Source organism: Schistocerca piceifrons, chromosome 7 (genome assembly GCF_021461385.2).
Source record: "Schistocerca piceifrons isolate TAMUIC-IGC-003096 chromosome 7, iqSchPice1.1, whole genome shotgun sequence".
Lineage (NCBI taxonomy): Eukaryota > Metazoa > Arthropoda > Insecta > Orthoptera > Acrididae > Schistocerca > Schistocerca piceifrons.
Genome location: NC_060144.1, coordinates 554,334,720 through 554,357,258, shown reverse-complemented (window position 1 = coordinate 554,357,258; position 22,539 = coordinate 554,334,720). Strand labels below are relative to the sequence as shown.

Here is a 22,539-nt window from a genome sequence, read left to right as displayed (position 1 = left end):
AAGTAAAATACAAACTATATCTGATGAGACAACTACAAGAGGTGTTAAACATGGACAGTAATACAAGTACCAGTTAAAAGAAAGCCCTAACTACGAGGGCTATCCACAAAGTACATTATGTTTTGGAGTTAAAAATAAATAAAGTATTGGAATTTTTTTTTATTATATACAGATGAAAGCCACACTTAAATACTACTTTTCTACATAGTTGCCATTTAAATTAAGGCACTTATCGTAGCGATGGACGAGCTTGGAAATTCCTTCGTCATAAAATTCGGCCACCTGCGCCTTCAACCACGTGGTTACCTCTTTTGGGACAGAAAAGGTGTGATTTTTGTGGATTTCCTGGAAAGAGGCACTACAATAAACTCTCAAAGGTATTGCCAAACTCTGCACAACCTCAGAAGAGCAATACAAAACAAGTGCAGGGGAAAGTTGGGCTCAAAGATCTTGCTGATTCACGACAACGCCTGGGCCCACACGGCAAATGCCGCTTGCGAAGTTCTCGAATCTTTTAAGTGGGGTTGTTTCCTCATCCGCCGTACAGTCCCGACCTGGCACCGAGCGACTTCCACTTATTCCCAGCAATGAAGAAGTGGTTGGCTATGCAGCGTTTTGATGATGATGCACAGCTTCCAATACTTTATTTTTAATTCCAAAACGTAATGTACTTTGTGGATAGCCCTCGTGTTAAAACTACAGTACGTATGGAATACATAGACAACTTCAATAGAACAAAAGAACTTAATGAATACAGGAAAATGGGAATATGTAGGAACAGACAGCGTGGGAAGTAAAGAACACCAGAGATGATTATCTGAAGTTTAGGAGAGGGGAAGTGTTGAGCTGTGTCTGGTCATTTAGGATTAGATCTGGACTGTGGGCTAGGCATTTGTTAATTTCCAGGGCTTCCAGCAAGTTGAGTTTATGGCCTTGGCTTGATAATTGAAGTACTTGGGACACTGGCTGGTAGTTGTGACCCTCACTAAGTACGTGCTCAGCAAATGCGGAGTCAGAACTCTGCGACCTCCAGCTGCGTTCATGCTCAGCCAGCCTAGTTGCTATGTCTCTGCCTGACTGGCCAATGTAAAATTTGTCACAATCAGGATAGGTGGATTTGTGTACCCCACTATTGGCTAGTAACTGGATCTTATCTTTGCTATTAAAAATACACTGGGCTGTCGTGCTCTTAACATAGTAGGAAAGCCCGTATACTTGCAGGCTTTCAGTGCTTTGGCTACAATCTGTGATACCACACCTAGATATGGTAGTGTGCACCATTTCTTGCAGACACAGGATGGGGAAGCAAGTGGGGCATAGAGGAGGGGTATAATTTTCCGTTTTTGTTTCCTGTGCAAGATGTGGTCAGTAATAACTGTGGACTGTAGCCATTGGTTGTGGCAATACATTTTATTGCACCTAACTGTGCTTCAAAATCATCTCTGGACACGGGGATAGATATGAGACAGTGCACCATTGAGTGGAAAGCTGTATGTTTGTGAGCTATGGGATGTTGTGAGCAAGCAGGTATTACTGTGTTTTTAGTTGTAGTGTTTCTACTTTGTAACATTGTTACTTCTTTGCTGACAGTACTGAGTAAATGTCTGAAGATGGCCTTGCAAGCCAAAAACCGGTTAACATAATAAAGTAACATTGTGGAACAAAAGCAAACTGGTGCTTTTCATTTATTGTTGGTTGTACGTTGTGAGGTGGAAACATTCCTGTGAAACATTGTATTCTGGAACTAGCACCAGTACAAGCAATCACACATCTGAGCACTCTACATCGGAACCTAGAGTCTCATGCAGTGAAAGAGAGAGTGCAGTTTGAGATCTAAAGAAATATAAATCCCCTGTCTAGACAGTTTATCTGGGGAGATGATGAAAGAAATGGGTAAGGAATGTGTTGATGTATTGCATTCGTTGTGTAGAATAAGGGAATCTGAGGAGTGGCCAGAAGATCGGTGGGAGTCCGTCTTCAACCCCCTAATTGAGAAAGTGTCAATCAGGAACCACTTTAGCTACTGAACTGTTTACCTCATATCCCATGCAAGCAAAATTTTGAACTAGTGTTTGAAACTGTATTTTCAGTCTCACGTAAGAACAGGACAAGAAGGTGTTTTGAGGGCCGGCCGGAGTGGCCATGCGGTTCTAGGCGCTACAGTCTGGAACCGAGCGACCGATATGGTCGCAGGTTCGAATCCTGCCTCGGGCATGGATGTGTGTGATGTCCTTAGGTTAGTTAGGTTTAATTAGTTCTAAGCTCGGCGACTGATGACCTCAGAAGTTAAGTCGCATAGTGCTCAGAGCCATTTGAACCATTTTGTTGTTGAGGAAAAGGAACTTGTGAACAGATTCCCAACATAACAAATAACTGATAAATCACAAGAGTTCCTGTTTTCATCTACTTCGTTGACTACAGGAAAGTGTTTGACTATTTTGTCTGGGAAAAGTTGTGGCAGGGCTGACAGAGTTCAGTGTCCCACCACACTTGACTGCTGTGATCAGAAGTCTGTACAATAATTGCCTTCCACCTGTGAAGACGAAGTGCTGGCAAGTCTGGTTGCTTCAGTGTATCAAAAAGTGGCAGGCAGCGTTCTTCTGTCCCCCAACTGTACAAAATCTATGTGGAACATGTCATTAGGAGTGCTCTTGATGGTTGGATTAAAGGCATCCTAATAGGTGATAAACTATTAATGACCTAGCAGATTGCTCATGACACTGTGCTTGTTGCTAGCCGTGAAGACAAACTTACTGAACTATTAACAAAAGTAAAGGATGTAAGTGTATCACGTGGATTAGACATCAGTCTCAACAAGTCCAAACTCACGATAGTTGATAGAAGAGCACAGGTTCAACTCACTGGTCTGTTAAAGGAACTGGAAGTCATGCGTTCTTTCATATATGAGGGCTATTCAGGAAGTAGGGCACGTTTTGGCATTTAAAAAATGTAAGTACAAGAAATACATTTTATTATATAGTTCTGAAAGAAGGACTGACATACTACTTTTCTATATAGTCACCAAACACATTGAGGCACTTATCATAGCGGTGGACAAGATTTGAAATACCTTTGTCGTAAAATTCTGCTGCCTGAGACGTCAGCCAGTGAGTCACGCCCACCTGGAGTTCCGCATCGTCATCAAAGTGCTGCATTGCAAGCCAGTTCTTCATCTTGAGAAACAAGTGGAAGTCGCTTGGTGCAAGATCGGGGCTGTAGGGCGGATGAAGGAAAATTTCCATTTGAATGAATTAAGGAGTTCTTTAGTGCGGTTTGTCATCCAAGGTCGGGCATTGTTGCACCAAAACGAAATTTTCTACATCAGCTTTCCTCGGCATTTTGTTTTGAACTGCTCTTCTAAGGCTGTGCAAAGTTTGACAGTACTGGACAGAATTTATGGTTGTTCCACGTTCAAGAAAATCAATAAGAAGCACACCTTGTCTATCCCAAAACACTGTCACCATCAACTTCTTTGCTGACAAGGTTTGCAAACATTTTCTTGTTTTTTGGGGGGATCTTCTGTGCCCCCACTCCATGGACTTTAATTTTGTCTCACAATTGACGTGTTTCACCCAAGTCTTGTCACTGGTAATGATTCGATCCACTAATGAATCATCATGTTTGTGGTAGGCCTCCAGAAATGTCAACGTTGCCCCAATTTGCTGTTCTTTATGGTGCTCTGTAAGCATTTTTGGCACCCATCGTGCACAAAATTTGTGGTAGCCCAGCTATTGAGTGACAATTTCAAACAACAAAGTCCGTGAAACTTGTGGAAAAGGAAGCAAAAGCTCCGTTATTGTGAAGCAACGGTTTTCACAAATAGTTTCATCAACTTTAACGACAAGATCGTCAGTCACAGCGCTCGGGCGTCCGCTCTCCTTTTCATCATGAAAATTTTTCGATAATTTTTAAGCCGAATGCAACATTTGCAGACAGAACATTCACTCTTTATGTTGTGTCCATGCACTTCGCACATTTCACAATAAATTTCTATGGGTTTTAGGTTTTTTGCCACAAAAACCGTATCACAGACCGCCACAAAAACTGTGTCATAGACCGCACCTTACAACTGGTGGGATTTTCGATTGCAGCGCATATTTCAAATTTGAATATTGAAAAAACCAGACGCGCAGAGACGATCCCACTGTCATGGATGGATGCCGACTGAGCTGCCGAGTATGCACATACCAAAATGTACGCAATTGGTGCAGGTCTAGCGGCGTCAGACAGAAACGTCCCCTGCTTTCTGAATAGCCCTCGTATCTTGGGTCAGACATCAGCAACATGGCAAGCTGTGAAGATGAGAAGACTATGGATCATGCTAAGGTGAATGGTTAAGAAACAGATTAGCAAAATGTGGCTGAACAAAGGAATAACAAACACCACAAAGGTGTTGTTGAAACATTCGTGTTTTCCATCTTTTATGGTTACGAAATATGAACTCTTAAGATGAGAGGCGAGCAGTGTATTGATGAAATTGAGCTTTGGTGCTGGCCAGGATACTGTGCTTAGAATGGACCAAAAGATGTGTCCATTATTAACTCAGTATTTCCAGGCACCTTTCTTCTCATGTCAGCCAGATAATTCTCCAGTTTGACCATATTGTGAGAAGAGACAGAGAAAATTTAGGAAAATAATTATGGAAGGGAAGAACAGTGAGCAGGTGGATAGATCAGATCAAAATCACTGATCTACTCCTTCAGCAGGCTCTACGAGAAGCTGGTAACCTTCCGGGATGAAGACACTTGATACATGGGGTCACTCTGCTCAGCAATGCACAAGATGACTTATGATGATCGTGTGCTGATGGTTACACTTTACACCATGACATCATCCTCTTAGCCTGTCACAAAGTTGAGACACTGGTTTGATGTTTGGAAAGAGCATGTTCCAAACCCACATCCTGTCACCCAGATTTTAAGTTTCCTGTGCCCCTGAGCTATTTAATGTGAATGATGAGACAGTACATTTGAAAGTACTGTGCTAGATCTGTATGGCAGAAGTGGGGTAGGTGTGAAAGAGTTGATCTATTTGCAGAATTGGATATTATTCCTTGTAGTAGCCAGGGACACAGTGCTGACAAATATTTTTTAAGGTGGAGGATACTCTCCAAATTTGTGTGTAGCATTGGCGTCTCATGGAAATTACTTAAAATATTCAATTAGAGGCACAAAAACAAATAGTGTTACCCTAAGTATAGCTCTACTAAAAGTGTTAATTAGGCTGGTATGTGAAGTTAGCTTGAATTGTTGCAGACAAAGTGAAGGGTAATAGCAATCACCACAAATTGTTGACTGCTTTGTATTTGGTTATATTTTACCCTTTGTAGTGTCGGCTGTTAGAATAGATCCGCTGTTATTCCTTGCCTGTTATAGGAAGCATCTAAAAGATGTTATATCTAGTCAAGATTTTACATTGATGACACAGTTTTTATTAGTACATCTTTCTGTTTTGCTCAGTTCACTACATTTCACTCCACCATTTTGATTTGATTACATATGGTTCCCATGAAGGATTTTTCACTTGCCATTGTTGAAGGTTCATATCGTATCCTGCTAATAATGGTTTTATGATTGTACATGAAATCCAATGCAGTAGCCAATCCATTGTGGAGAAGGCGTCATATAGCCCCACAGGTGTAGCCTCTGGATAACACAGGGATTACTCTGCAGATACCTGAGCTGTAACTTCCTGTACATTAAGGAGGAGGTGCCTGTCTAATCTGGGGCATCAGAGCTCAAGGCAACAGCTACTGTGCCTGGTAGACTTTACTGTGGCGGGGAGGTGCCCATGGTGAGTGTTCTAATCAGATGAGTGACATCATGACGGAGATGCCTCATCCTGCTCTCACATCACTGAAGAGGACACGTATTAAAGTGCCCCACTCACAGAATGAAACAGACCAGCAGTAAACCATCAGTTAGTGGCTGACAGATCCACAGTTTGTAGGTTGTAGAAAAGAATGGTCCTCTCCTGTCTTAGAAGTCAAGACAGGAAAATCATAACAGAAACTGAAACCTCACAGAAACCAGAATAAAAATTGAAATTTTAGCCAAATTGTGCTGCTCCAGTCAGTCCAGCCCCCATCCCCCATGAGGTTGAGTCTATGAGTACTGGTGGTCCCATTTTTGCCTTCTCTGCTTTCTCAGATACCAAATTGATGTTCCTCCAGTGGAAACGGAATGGATCTTATCACTGCCTGGCTGAACTACAATTTATGGCCACTTTGCATTTGGTGTGACCCTTAAAGAGACATAGTTCTCAAAAGCCCAACTGCCTGCCATTAAAAATTACTTATGCTCCTGTACAAATCGCGTTAACACCAAAAGAACATTTGGAGCAGTCAGTACGCTCACACGCTCTTACACTACCAGTGAATCGGTGCCACTAACCACCATGTCAGAAGCTGTAGTTGTTTACTTATACCAGCCAGTTAGGGTAACAGAATGTGTGTCTACTTCCAGATATATCTTTACTAATACAATGTGTATATGCCCTGGGAAAACTGGGAAAAACCCAGGAATTTTTTAGAATTCTGTTCATTGTTTGTTTTCAGGTAAATCTTTGTAACTTTGACTGGTATGAACTGATACTCTAACAAAGAATTTTACTTTAGCACAATGCTGCAGCAGTAGTACATAAATGAGAGAATAACACCAAAACAGAACTTCAGTCGCAAAGAAAGTGTGCCATTTACAACAACAAAATACACTGCACACATTAGTGTCTGCTTACAGCAAAAAGTGTCACAGGCTTTAATACGAAGACTACGCAATACTTCTTATTAATAAACTACTTTCAATGAGCAAGACATCACAGCTATTTACGTATCTAAAGGGTCCCATGCCCAAGCAATGGATCACAGCAATCTGTCGCATGGGCGAATGATTGTTTCATAGATCGCTTGTGTGTGAGCACATTTCAGTGACCGGTCACCAATAGCTGTTTGTGTGGAAATCCCAAATAATATGATCCCAGACAATTTGATCGCTAACACACGCTATTCGTGCACGCAAAATGGCTGCTTGGCTGGTTAAGAGTGGTGTGAGGCAGTATGACAGTAACTTGTTTCTCTAGTTATTAAGCATGGTTGCACAGTTTTGTTTCATTTCACATTGCTGACTTGAGTGAGAAATTTACATTAGAATTCATGGTTATGTAAGGACAACGAACTACCTAGAGAAGTGAAGTGGAAGCCAGAGTTGCAAAACAAAATATACCCATAGATTGTGCAGTGATTAGCATTTTGAAGCTTGTGCTGTAGAAGAATTGATGGAAAGTTCATATTCTTGCTACAGTGGGCTCCCTCTTATGGTTTTGAATTATTTATGAAATAATTATGCTCTGTGTTAAAGTTTTTAACTTCAAACTGAATGATGTTCGTGCCTCTTGTAGTATTAAGAGGACATTTTTATTTAAATCTTCAGGGCAAATCTACGAAGGGGGATCCAAAAAGAACCAGAATTTCTGTTGTCACGTATTTTTATTGAACTTTACGTTCACAATACCTTAGTCCCTTTCAAAGTATTGTCCATGTGCATTAAAGCACTTGTGCCAGTGCTTTTGCCACTGCTGAAAACAGTTCTGGAACTCTTGAGACAGGATACTGTTCAAAGCAGTTAATATGCTTTCTTTGATGTCATCCATGTCACTGAATCACTTTGCTTTCAGAGTTTGCTTCATCTGTGGAAACAAAAAAAGTTAGACAGAGCCAGATCAGGTGAGTAGGGTGGCTGAGACACAAGCACCATGTTGTTTTTTGCCATGAGGTATTGGACCATCAGAGCTGTGTAGGCTGGAGCATTGTTGTGTTGGAGCAACCAGTTCCCATTTCTCCCCAGTTCTGGCCATTTTTCATCACGCACTCATTACCTTCATAACACACCCAGATAAAAATGTTGCTTCACTGTTTGTCCTGGAGGAATGGACTCCCTGTGGACAATGCCTTTGATATCAGAAAACAAATCAACATTCATTTCACATTGGATCACACTTGATGTGCATTCTTGGGTCATGGTGGTGATTTAGTTTTCCACTTGCTTTGCCTGTGGAATGTACCTATAGCACAAACTCTCACCCCCATTCACTATTCTTTTAAGAAAATTTCACTGCGTTTCACTCTTCAAGTCATGGCAAATATTCACATAATTTTCTCTTTGGTTTTGGTCGTCTGTGAGCAAGTGAGGAACAAATTTTGCAGACACCTTTCTCATGTGCATATCTTCGGTTAAAATTTGCTGGACCGTGCTCCATGACACTCTTGTTTCCTCAAAAATTAAGGTCCTCAACAATCTTCATCAATTGCATGTTTGTGCCAATGTTTTTGTCATTTATTGCTGTCGAGGGACAGGGGCCTCACATGTTTTCAATTGACATGCTGGATTTGAAATACGAAAACCACTGTCAGACATGCAATTTCCTCAAAGCATCATCATTAAAGGCTTGCCACAGAATACCAGTAACCTTGGCTGCAGATTTTCCTACCAGAAAACAAAATTTCAAATAGTCACTTTATTCCTTCTTGATGACCACATCATTAATCGCCAAAGGGTTGAAATACTAACACGATCAACAGAGCACCACAAACAAACCACTTAACTACGACTGACGCCTGTTTACCAAGTGGCATGGGAGACCCTAAACTAACACCACCTAGTGGCACAACGCGTAACTGCAAAGCATGTGTGTGTGACTCTTAGATTCCAGTTATTTTTGAGTCCCTCCTTATATTATACAGTTGTACTCAATTACCTTTTGTTCATGTAATCTAATTGTTCTACATACAATCTATAACAAGAGTTACGGTAATAAGTAGTGCTGCTATTGACATCTCTATACACACTGGAACGATCTGCACAACCCATTTGTCATCAATAAAAAATGTAACATATTGTGTTAAGTAACCTGCAGTTCCCAGGAAAAGCATTTCAAAACAAGTTTAATAAATTATAATTCTCCTTTATTTTAAATTTGTTTTGCAAGTATTCCTGGGGATACAAAAATCAGCTGCAACTGCTGCTAAACAGTTCATTTTCTGTAGCAGAATTTCCTGACACAATGGTGTTCATTATACTGATCGAAATTACTTGACAAATTGCTCGTGCTTGGTGTGTCAAGGCGAGTGACCAGTTAAAAGTGATACCGCAGTTGATGGATCACTGCCATCCGTCACTAGTGTGTGGGCTCTTAACAGATAGCAGGAAAATATTGCGAATGGTAGTTTGAGAAGCATTGCTTTCAAAGTTTCAAAGTCAATTTCCTTTTACACAAGATAAATTATGTTGCATGTGAGAGTGTGTGATGAATTTCTTAATTTCACGGATCATTTGACTCTCATTCAAAACTTAACACTTTACTAAGCATCCAGCTAGAAAAATTTCGGACCCAGAAGACCAGCTATTTCTACTATTATTTAAAATTTTAATGGCCCTTTTTTTTTGTGTTTGGTATAACTTAAGGGATAATACACGCTAAAAAAGATCAACACTGTAAGTGAAAGCTTAGCTTTTGTTATAGCTATACCATGTGTGTATTAATTTAAACTAACTTTTCCTATTTGCATGTTTGTGTTACTTGACGGTGATGTTGTTATTTGCTGACTACATTATGTGTCATCTGCTCTGAATGTCTGTTGTCATTGGCTGGCTAGATCACCTGACATCAGATGTGAATGACTGACAAAATCACATTGCAACCTTGATTTCAGTGCTTCGGAAGCTACCATGCTGTACTTGATGGAATTCACATTTCGACTTTCATGATACAAAAAATATGCAATTTACATGTTTCCATGCATTAAAGATCTTTCCAAAGCATGTTATTTTTTGCTGTGGTTTGTTTCCTAAAGTGCCAGGAAGTTTTATGCTGGTGTATAAAACCTTTACTGTTCAAAGGATTGATAAGTTTCACAGCTCTGGGGGGAAATATATTTTTAATTAACACAGAATAAAATGTATTTTTAACTGTGAAATTTGGGAATTTTTTTTCTTATTTGCGTATATAATCTGTAATAAAATGTGACATAGTCGTGCAGGAGGCAGGCGGCCATTACTATAATAATCAGCAGTTCTGCATTCAGGCTGACATGCCAATGATTTAATACAGCAGTTGATACTCTTCAAATTACTTACAGTTGTAGTGTTGAGAATACCGCTGGTTTTGGTGAGATACTGAGTGTCTTCTATATGTGTGCATTGAAGCAGTGTAGAACAAGTTACTCAGATATTCTACATTTTGTTACAGGCAGCTCATCTATAACTACCCAGAACAGCTCTTTGCAGATGCTGGGGTTATGGCTATAGAACATGCAGATTTCGATGGCATTGAACGGCTAGCACTTGTAACTGGAGGTGAAATTGTTTCCACTTTTGACAACCCAGAACTAGTGAAACTGGGACATTGTGATGTTATTGAGCAGGTATGTAGAATTTAGGTGAGAAGTTTTTCTGTTCCATTTAGTGTTCTGTAGTAAATTCATTGTTGTGATCACAAGTTCATTTTCATATCTTTGATGGAGTCTCTTTATGCTGGACTGAGTGAAGTGGCACGATGGTAAGACACTGGACTCACATTCAATTGGATGGTGATCAGATTCAACAGGTGCCTCCTCCTCCTCCTCCTCCTCCTCACCACCACCACCACCACCACCACCACCACCACCACCTACCTAAATTTTCCTTCACTAGCATTATACACATCTCACTCAACTTCCATTTAGGGTATGGCAGTCAGGATGTTATAACAAGACAGTTCTGGAGTGCCACATTTTTGGGAACATCTGTGATTCTACTCCATTTTTCTTCAGGAGCAATGTCGTCCTGAACAGCAACTGATGTGCCACAACTAACCTTTGGGAGACAGTTTAACACAGTTGATTGTGTTGCACAATTCCAGGCAGCAACAACCATATGCATAGTCTGCAGGATGTTGACTCTCATCACTTCTTTCCTCTCAGGGAATGTAATTTTGTCTTTAACAATGTGTATTATGCCCAGTTACTGATGCTGATTTTTGCTGTTCGGTGGAAGGAACACATCATTTACATTGACGAAATAAATCTTGGGTGAAGAGCGTGGTATGGGTGTGCATAGGACACAATATTTTGGCAATCGACCATGTTGCCACCATCAGCGCACCTGATGATGGCAACGTGGTCGATTGCTGAAATATTGTGTTCTATGCACACTCATACCAAGCTGTTCTCACGAGATTTATTTTGTCATAAAATATGCCTGGAGAAATTGAAGAATCACATCATTTACATTCATCAGTAAATAATGAGCACTATTTTCATGTCTGCTGCACCCATCATGGCACCTAAATACCTGAGTACCTGAGAAATCTTGTAAAGATTTACAATGCCATCCAGGCATTGCTGTTATACTCATAGATACAAGATAGTTTTTCTACATTGTAAAAAATATCTGGGAGATTTAAAATCCCTTTAATGAGTGAAGGCAACTTGACTTCCATCACTGTTGAAACACAGTAACGTAGTCATTCTTTCTTTACTTTTATCTCCATGCCAGTTTTCTCTCGGAACAGAATATGTTTTTGCAGGAAGTAAATTGCAAAAGATGCCAGTTTCATCTGCATTAAAAAATGTGTCTGGGCTCATAAGCCTAACCATTCTAACCAGCCATTGAATTCCCTGAAATTTTCAACTATGATCTTGAGGGAGATTTCCTGAGCCTTCTCTTGCATTATGTTTTCACTTACATGAATGCTACCTCTTCCCTTTCCTTGAAACCATTTTAAAAGAATAGTTTCCACATCACTGAACACTGACATGTGAATGTTCTTCCCTTTGCATCCAGAGGAACAGCTAGTTTCAGCATTTAAGAGTGTTTCCTTGTTTTTGAGAATGCTGCCCAATGGAGGTGGTGTTGAATAGTAGTTCTTCACCATGTTTGAAAGTTTTATGTCATTACGCCACAAAAGTATAACTGATAAATTCGACAATAACGACAACCATCATGTCACAGCTGACACTTCGTAACTCAGTGAGAGTGACGCCTATCATGTGACCAGGGTTGCATGGTAGGCAGGACGAAATAATTTCAGGTTCATTAAATGCTTTTTCCTGTATTGCCACATGGGAATGAGATCTGATAGTGTCAACTGAAAGAATAGTTGGCCGTATACTGCCATCACACAGTGAAAAAGACCTGTTTGAAACTGATAGAAATTGGAAACTCATTTGGACACATTACGAATTGCATAAAGACTGGATATTAATTTGCAGAAAGTTTTAATGTTTATACCCTAAAAGCGGACTACCTTTTACAGTGGGGGTTGTTAAAAGTAGGCAGGAATAACATTGTTTGTATGGAAATTTCACCGGGACTGGCGGAAATATTTATTTAATGTGGGATTTCCTTAAAAGCAGGTTCATTAACTTGAGGTTGTGCTGTATGTTCAGGTGTTTTATGTAGTCCATTTCTCATGCAGTACATGCCATGTTACTTGGTACTTGGATTTGTGAAGGAGTAGCTCATAGAGCATTCTGTTGTGAGCACTGTTCGCACACTGGGGCAGTGGTGAACTTTTCATTTGCATAGATTTCACAGCATTACACACAGCCTGATGGACTACTCACATTAAAAGTAATAATAATAATAATAATAAACCCCGTGGAGGCCCGGGAAAAGAATAGGCCTCCGGTATGTTCTGCCAGTCGTAAAAGGCGACGAAAAGAACAAACCACTAATAGGGCTAACCCCCCGCTTAGTGTGATTAGTTGGTTCAGGACAGAACTAAAGAAGCCTCGGACTAGCGCCGTCATGGTCGGGGACGACGCTTGAACCCTATGCCCGCCCACAATGGTAACGAAAGTGCTAGCCAACTGGAAAATGATTTAAATCCAAATAGAGGTGTTTTGCAGGATATGCTTCCTGCAACCACCCTAGAAGGAAAACAAAGACAGAGGATGAGATGGTCAGATGAAGTTAATCGACACCTCGTGTTCTGTTATTACCAAGCAACAAACCTAGAAACCAACACAACTGGATACAGATCACAAGTATACACAACATTTATTACCAGATACCCAGAATTAAAATTTTTAACAGAACAACGACTAGCTGATCAGATCCGTGTAATAATCAAAAATAACAGGATACCCCAGTCAGAATTAGAAAACATCAAACAACAAGTACAACAAATACTGGAACAAAATAATGTGCAATCAGAAGAAGAAGAAAATACAGTAATGGACTCAAACATCCCAGAGCAAACAAACAAAGAACAACACGCATCAATTAAACAATCGGAGCAAAACGAAATCTCAAGGCAGCCACCAGAACAAGCACAAATAGAACACGAAGTGACACACATGCTAGATATAGAAGAAAAATTTCAGCTGACATATATAGAATACAAAGACACAAATACAGACATTAGACCATTCTTGCATAGTCCGCCAAATAACCCACAAGTCGAAACAACAATAAAAACTATCAACACAATCATACAAAACAAAATAAATGAAAACACAACTATGGACGAGTTACAATTACTGGTTTATATAGGAGCACTCACTACACTAAATATACACACTAGGCAGAGATCAGAACCAACCAACACACAGAAGAAACCCACAAAACCAGCATGGCAACACAGAATAGAAAAACTGAAGACATCGGACAGCTAACACAATTTATAAGAAATGAGATGTCAGAAAAAAAAAACGAAAAAGGTTAGGTAAAATGTCACAAGAAGAAGCGATAGAGCAATTAGATGAAAAGAAGCAGAAATTACAAGCGTTGGCCAAGCAACTTAGAAGATACAAAAAAAGTGAAAATAGAAGGAAACAAAACCAAACATTCACCACAAACCAAAAGAAATTTTACCAGACAATAGATAACACACACATTAAAATAGACAATTCACCAAACATAACAGACATGGAACACTTCTGGAGCAACATATGGTCAAACCCGGTACAACATAACAGGCATGCACGGTGGATACAAGCAGAAACAGACACATACAAGATGATACCACAAATGCCTGAAGTGATAATTTTGCAACATGAAGTCACTCAAGCAATTAATTCTACTCACAATTGGAAAGCCCCTGGAAAAGATAAAATAGCAAATTTCTGGCTAAAGAAGTTCACCTCAACATATTCACATCTAACTAAATTATTTAACAGTTACATCGCAGACCCATACACATTCCCTGATACACTTACACACGGAATAACTTATCTGAAACCTAAAGACCAAGCAGACACAGCAAACCCAGCTAAATATCGCCCCATAACATGCCTACCAACAATATACAAAATATTAACTTCAGTCATTACACAGAAATTAATGACACATACAACACAGAACAAAATCATAAATGAAGAACAAAAAGGCTGTTGCAAAGGAGCACGAGAATGTAAAGAGCAACTGATAATAGATGCAGAGGTGACATATCAAGCTAAAACTAAACAAAGGTCGCTGCACTACGCATACCTTGATTACCAAAAAGCTTTTGATAGTGTACCCCACTCATGGTTACTATAAATATTGGAAATATACAAAGTAGATCCTAAATTGATACAGTTCCTAAACATAGTAATGAAAAATTGGAAAACCACACTTAATACCCAAACAAATTCAAATAATATCACATCACAGCCAATACAGATTAAGCGTGGAATATACCAAGGAGACTCATTAAGTCCTTTCTGGTTCTGCCTTGCTCTGAACCCACTATCCAACATGCTAAATAATACAAATTATGGATACAATATTACTGGAACATACCCACACAAAATCACACATTTGCTATACATGGATGATCTAAAACTACTGGCAGCAACAAATCAACAACTCAACCAATTACTAAAGATAACAGAAATATTCAGCAATGATATAAATATGGTTTTTGGAACAGACAAATGTAAGAAAAATAGCATTGTCAAGGGAAAACACACTAAACAAGAAGATTACATATTGGATAACCACAGCAACTGCATAGAAGCGATGCAAAAACAGATGCCTATAAATATCTAGGATACAGACAAAAAATAGGAATAGATAATACAAATATTAAAGAAGAACTAAGAGAAAAATATAGACAAAGACTAACAAAAATACTGAAAACAGAATTGACAGCAAGAAACAAGACAAAAGCTATAAATACTTACGCTATACCAATACTGACCTACTCATTTGGAGCAGTAAAATGGAGTAACACAGACCTGGAAGCACTCAATACACTTACACGATCACAATGCCACAAATATAGAATACGTCACATACATTCAGCAACAGAAAGATTCACATTAAGCAGAAAGGAAGGAGGAAGGGGATTTATCGATATAAAAAACCTACATTACGGACAGGTAGACAATTTAAGAAAATTCTTTCTAGAACGAGCAGAAACTAGCAAAAGTACACAAAGCAATCACTCATATAAATACATCGGCTACACCACTGCAATTTCATAACCACTTCTACAACCCTTTGGATCACATAACATCAACAGATACGAAGAAAGTAAATTGGAAAAAGAAAACACTACATGGCAAGCACCCGTATCATCTAACACAGCCACACATCAATCAAGATGCATCCAACACGTGGCTAAGAAAAGGCAATATATACAGTGAGACGGAAGGATTCATGATTGCAATACAGGATCAAACAATAAACACCAGATATTGCAGCAAGCATATTATTAAAAATCCCAATACCACAACAGATAAATGCAGACTTTGCAAAGAACAAATAGAAACAGTAGATCACATCATAATTGGATGTACAATACTAGCAAATACAGAATACCCCAGAAGACATGACAATGTAGCAAAAATAATGCATCAACAGCTTGCCTTACAACATAAACTTATAAAACAACATGTTCCCACATACAGGTATGCACCACAAAATGTACTGGAGAACGATGAATACAAATTATACTGGAACAGAACCATTATAACAGATAAAACAACACCACATAACAAACCTGAAATCATACTCACCAATAAAAAGAAGAAATTAACACAACTAATCGAAATATCCATACCCAATACAACAAATATACAAAAGAAAACAGGAGAAAAAATTGAAAAATACATCCAACTGGCTGAGGAAGTCAAGGACATGTGGCATTAGGATAAAGTTGACATTATACCAATTATACTATCAACTACAGGAGTCATACCACACAATATCCACCAGTACATCAATGCAATACAGCTACATCCAAACTTATATATACAACTATAGAAATCTGTAATTATTGATACATGTTCAATTACCTGAAAGTTCCTAACTGCAATATAACACATACCATACAGTTAAAAGGAAGTGACGCTTGATCAAGGTCCTCGTCACTTTCCATTTTTAACCAGACTTAACGTCTGAGAAAGTAAAGAAATAATAATAATAATAATAATAATAATAACTGCTGAAAAGCGTCTATATGAGCTCGAATTTCTCTGATTTTACTGCTGTGGTCGTGGAGGAAATAATAATTATGTTGTTTGATTCTTCTTAGAATGTGCGTCTTCTGAATATCGATAGAATATTGCAATGAGATTCACAGTACCTCTTTTGCAGTGTCTGCCACTGCTATTGGTTGAACATCTTGTGCTTGTCAAACGAACCCTTAAGGAAATACACAGATTCAGATTGGAGCTCCTCCACCTCTTGTATTAAACATTTCTGGTAGGTATCCCAGACTGACGAGATGTACTCAAAAATTGGCAGTAGAACAGTTCCTGTGGGCGTATTACATTCCACTAGATTTCTAATGAATCTTAGCTTGCATCTGCCTTTCCTACAACAAGGTGGAGCATAGGAAACATGTTTTTCATTATATTATTATTATTATTATTATTATTATTATTATATTATTGTTAATTATTATTATAAAATTTAAAAAGAATGCAAACATATTGCACAAGAGTGGAAGGCAACTGAGGTGGCTGTTCTTTCAGAACAGAGAAATATTTTGTGAATAGGGTGAGACAAGTCTTCATAAAGAGCACATTATCCTGGTTGTGGTCTACCAGGTAAAAGGCAAGAGAGCAGGAAATGCCTGAAGAAGTTAATGTTACATCAGACATGTCTTTCATGGAAGTTTCTCATTTACAAGCAGCCCTATTATTTTCTTTTTTACTAGACCAGTGTAACAAATTTAATATTTCAGTAAAGAATTTGTGCTCATGTTGTGTAATAAATGCCCAGCGAATGCTAAAAAGTAAAAACACTTATACTAGAGGAGCATTATTCTCATGCAAAACTTCTGTAATAAGGAACTGATTGCCATTTTAGTACAGACAGAATTAGTAGTATGAATTAGTAAGAATATTTTCTGCGTGGGTACTCATGTCGTTCTCATTAATTTCTAAAGAAACACTTCAGAGAAACTCTATGACTAACAGTTACATTATAAACTGTCAGAGGCTGATTACTATTTTATGGTGGAGATTTCTAACAGCAACTATGATTCTGTATTTTTAATATTTTTAGCTAATTAGCTAAAATCTAAGCGAAAATGTTTTGCTCTTACAATAGGTCATGATTGGTGAAGACACACTGCTGCACTTCGGAGGTGTTGCTCTGGGTGAAGCATGCAGCATTGTGATCCGTGGAGCGACTCAGCAAATCCTTGATGAAGCCGACAGATCTCTTCACGATGCATTGTGTGTACTTGCAGCAACAGTCAAAGAATCTCGCACGGTCTATGGGGGAGGTAAACAATGACATTTGGCTATATTGGTTTTAAGCCATTTTGTTTTAGTGATTCATGGAAACTATATTATTGTTGAGTATCAAACATTATATTGTGCATAATTGACATAATATTCTTTTATTTGTGTTTGGGTAGGTTGCAGTGAAATGCTTATGGCTGGTGAAGTGATGACAGCTGCTTCAAAAACACCTGGCAAAGAGGCTGTGGCAATGGAGGCATTTGCCCGTGCACTACAGACTTTGCCTACTGCAATAGCTGATAATGCAGGCTATGATTCGGCGCAGTTGATTTCAGAGCTGAGGGCTGCACACAGCCAGGGATCTCATACAATGGGTCTTGGTGAGTAAAAGAGGGTGGTGGGGAGGGGGGAGATATTTCCATGTTTAGTTGGGCACAAGACGGGTCATCTTATTATAAAGTGATACACATACTCAGCCCACAGAGGGACCAAATTATTCAAATTTAATCCACTTTAGTTCACTCCTTTTTATTTTTGGATCAACTCCGTAACCATGCACACATTTTAGGTAGGGCTTGAGCTGTTCCTTTCAGTTTTATGGCAGCTGTTGATTGGTTAGTGTTAATTGTTTTAAGAGAAAGGAGACTGGTGAGCAGATGTGTAGTTTTTTAAGACTGGCAGTTCATTAATGCTTTGAGGAAATGCTTCCTTTTCTTGTTCAGATATTGAACAGGTCACTGTACCAGTTTTAAATTTTTGTAAGAAATAACTCCAGTCACAAGAATCCTATTACAGTAGGGAAATAATTGGAGGAAGATGGTATTTGCAGTCTCTTTGGGCCTGTCTGATTGCATCATTGTTAATGGATATCTCTCTGTCAAAGTGGAGCAGGTAACATACTACGTATCAAAATGTGGAAAGTAGCTGTCAATACAACATGGCCCAGTGTCCAATGCCTGACAAATGCTGGACAGAAATGGGTCATGTAATTATCAGTACATTGTTTAATGACAGTATTATGAAAAAGGTAGATTGCTACAAGCCATATAGCAGAGATGTCGAGTCACAGACAGGCATAACAAATAGGGTGCTGATGCCAACCAGAGACAGTGGTCATGCGTGTGAGAGCTGCATTTGCCTGTGTGTGTGTGTGTGTGTGTGTGTGTGTGTGTGTGTGTGTGGGTGCGCGCTTCAGTAGAAGGCCTTCTGACCAAAAGCTTATGTGTTCAGTAGTCTTTTTGTTGTGCCTGTCTGTGACTCAACATCTCTGCTATATTGTGAGTAGAAATCTATCCTTTTCATAATATTGTCATTATTCCATCCTGGATTTTCCATTGTTCAGTATTGTCAAAATACTTAACTAGAAATGAAATTTTCTAGTTCTCAAGTGTGTCCTCACCATTTATGGACTGGAGTGCTTACCAACATACTGTTTTTTTTTTTTTTTCTCACCTCATCCTTTTAACAGGCCCTTTCATCTACCCTTCCTTCCCACAAAGAAATGAAGTAATAGTTTCAGAATCTAGGATAATTTCTTTTACTTCCATTTTTGCTTGTGAGCAGTACTAAGACTTTTACCTCCTGTAAGAAAGTCCCGGCCAAGTATCCCGTCTTGTAAGTGTATAATTATCTCAGTAGAATTTTCCTTTAGATCTAATAAAGCTCCTTTTAACCACTATATTTGCTGTGAACATCAGCATTTCTTTTAAAAACAATCATAGATTGTGAACTTAACACCTGATGTTTAGATAATTTGCATTGTAAAAGCTAGGTACATCTTTTAAAGAATGAATTTCTTTTCACAGATATGGAAAATGGAAGAATTGGTTGCATGAAAGCTCTGGGTATTACAGAATCTTTTGTTGTGAAGCGTCAAGTTGTTCTTTCTGCAGCTGAGGCTGCAGAGATGATTCTTAGAGTGGACAATATCATAAAAGCTGCACCCCGCAAACGTGTCCAGGACCGTGGTCGTTGTTAACATTTTGTTAATTTAAGTATTTTTTTCCTTTTTTCCGTTGCATTTCAGAGAAGAAAGCTTTTCAACAGTTTTTAACATATTTATACCACCCTCTAAAAATATTAATTACTCTTGCTGAGTGGCTACTGAACTACAGTCAGTTTAAAAGACTTATCATATAATTGCTTTTGTAAGTAACTAAGTGTTTAATTTTTGTTACACTGTTATGATTAAGTTCTAATAAACAAATGTGATCAACTATTATGATGTCAGTATTTCTAGAACTGCTACGATTTTTTGAATAACACCTAGAGTAAATTTTTAAGCAAAATTGTCATTCAGGTACTAATTGTAATAATGTATAAGTGAAAGTTCTGATTATCTTCGATTTAATATTCATGATATCAACATCCAGTCTAAAGAATATGCATTTAGAAAATTTCACCTTCATCTAGTATTGAACACGTTTAATTTGCATTTGACATGTTGAGTAGAGTGTTTGTCTGAGAGTGCAGCAGCACAAGAATAACATCCTCACTAATAAAGTGAAAAGTTAAAAAATGTACATTTTAATTTACACAGCAATTAAATAACTTAACACAAACACCTAAGCTTTTGTCACATGGGATGAAGCAGCTAACTTGGAGATCCACACAGATGGGAAATCCAGCATTATGAGAAACAGTGCCATTTGTGCACGAGAGGAGTGGTTATCAAAATTTTGCTCTATGCACTCTCCAGTGACAACTGTCCACCTTATTTGGCTCACAAACCACACAGTTTGTTCATGAAAATGTATGCGCATAAAATTATTGCATTTGCTCTGTTAAAATGCTTATTTCCTCCCTTATCCATATGCTAGTCGTATTATTCTTATTGTGGTATGTATAAATAAAAACTTATATCTAAAAAGAAAGATGATGAAACTTACCAAACAAAAGCGCTGGCAGGTCGATAGACACACAAACAAACACAAACATACACACAAAATTCTAGCTTTCGCAACCAATGGTTGCCTCGTCAGGAAAGAGGGAAGGAGAAGGAAAGACAAAAGGATATGGGTTTTAAGGGAGAGGGTAAGGAGTCATTCCAATCCCGGGAGCGGAAAGACTTACCTTAGGGGGAAAAAAGGACAGGTATACACTCGCACACACACACATATCCATCCATACATACACAGACACAGAGACAGGTAAGTCTTTCCGCTCCCGGGATTGGAATGACTCCTTACCCTCTCCCTTAAAACCCATATCCTTTTGTCTTTCCTTCTCCTTCCCTCTTTCCTGACGAGGCAACCATTGGTTGCGAAAGCTAGAATTTTGTGTGTATGTTTGTGTTTGTTTGTGTGTCTATCGACCTGCCAGCGCTTTTGTTTGGTAAGTTTCATCATCTTTCTTTTTAGATATAAATAAAAACTTAGATATCCGTGAACATGTAATAGGACAAAAAGTAAAGGTAAATTTCCAGACTTCTGGCATAAGAAGTTACCCTCGTTCCGCCAACGGCCTTGTCAAAGAGTGCAGAAGATGGGGCACAGGTTCAGGGCACTGCCTTGCTCTTATGGTGGGAAACTGTCCCTAAAAGATGGAAGAACCAGCAGTGATCACTGGCATGAGAATGGAGAAGGCAGTGGAAAACTCTGCATTAGAGACATTTTGTGTTCCACTGGACATATGGCCTGTAGTTGAAAAAATGTCTTGATGCTCTCCATTGGCAAAAGATTCCAGATTAGTCCTCTGTTCAGATCTTTAGGAACGGAGTGCCAAGAGGGAGGTGACCATGAGAAGGAGATCGAGTAACCAATGAAAGAGTTACATTCTGAGAGTCGGGACATGGAATGTCAGAAGTTTGAACATGGTAGGGAAGATAGAAAATCTGAAAAGGGAAATGCAAAGACTCAGTTTAGATGCAGTGGGGGTTACTGAAGAGAAATGGTAGGAAAACAGATTTCTAGTTGGATGGATGTCGCGAATATCAACAGCTACAGAAAATGGTATAACGGCTGTAGGATTTGTTGTGAACAGGAAGAAAGAGTAGAGTGTGAGCTACTGTGGACAGTTCAGTGATAGGGTTGTTCTCATCAGATTTGACAGCAAACTGACACTGACGACAATAGTTTAGCTCTGTGCCATTGTCCCAAGCAGAAGCTGAAGAAAAAGAGTAAGTATGTGAGGATAGTGAACAGTTAATTCAATACATAAAGGAAGATGAAAATCTGATGCCCATGGGGGCTTGGAATGCAGTTGTAGGAGGAGGAGGAGAGGAAAGATTGAAGGGAGAATATGGGCTTGGTAGTAGGAATGAGATAGGAGAAAGACCAATTGAGTTCTGCAATAAATTTTGGATGGCAACAGCGAACACTGCTCAGGAATCACAAGAGCAGGTGATACACTTGTAAAAGGTATGGGAAGATTTCAGATATTGGATTGTAAGGTATGCCCAGGAACAGTTATAGACATGAATCACAAGTTAGTAATGCTGAAGAAAAGGCTGAATCTTAAGAGACATACCAAGAAGAGTCATTGTGCAGAGAATTGTGCTGTGGAAGCACTAAGGGATGATGAGATACGCTTAAAGTTCTCTAAGGCTATAGGTACTGCGATAACAAATAGCTCAGTAGGTAGTTCAGTTTAAGAGAAATGGAAATGGACATCTGAAAAAAGAGAAAACACAGAAGTTGGAAAGAGAAATGGTACTAGGAAGGTAACTGCAAAGAAAGCATAGAAAACAGAAGAAATACTTCAGATGGTCAACAAAAGGAGGAAGTATAAAAATGTTCAGGGGAATTCAGGAATATAGAAATGCTAGGAACTTGGGAATGTCATAAATAGGATGTGTAGGGAAGCTAAGGTGAAATGGCTACATGAAAAATGTGAAGAAATAGGAACGGAAATGATTGTTGGAAGGACTCACTTGACGTACAGAA

General features: G+C 38.9%; 1 protein-coding gene across 1 annotated transcript in view; it reads left to right on the top strand.

Annotated features, from left to right (window-relative positions):
- LOC124804869 (T-complex protein 1 subunit beta) overlaps positions 1-19,875 on the top strand; it is a 46,365-nt gene extending 26,490 nt beyond the window's left edge. The window contains exons 6-9 of the mRNA XM_047265234.1: positions 10,243-10,417; positions 17,520-17,697; positions 17,833-18,036; positions 19,462-19,875. Of these exons, the coding sequence (XP_047121190.1) occupies positions 10,243-10,417; positions 17,520-17,697; positions 17,833-18,036; positions 19,462-19,634 (730 nt within the window). The 3' untranslated portion in view covers positions 19,635-19,875. The remainder of the gene's footprint in view (positions 1-10,242; positions 10,418-17,519; positions 17,698-17,832; positions 18,037-19,461) is intronic.
- The last annotated feature ends 2,664 nt before the right edge of the window (positions 19,876-22,539 follow it).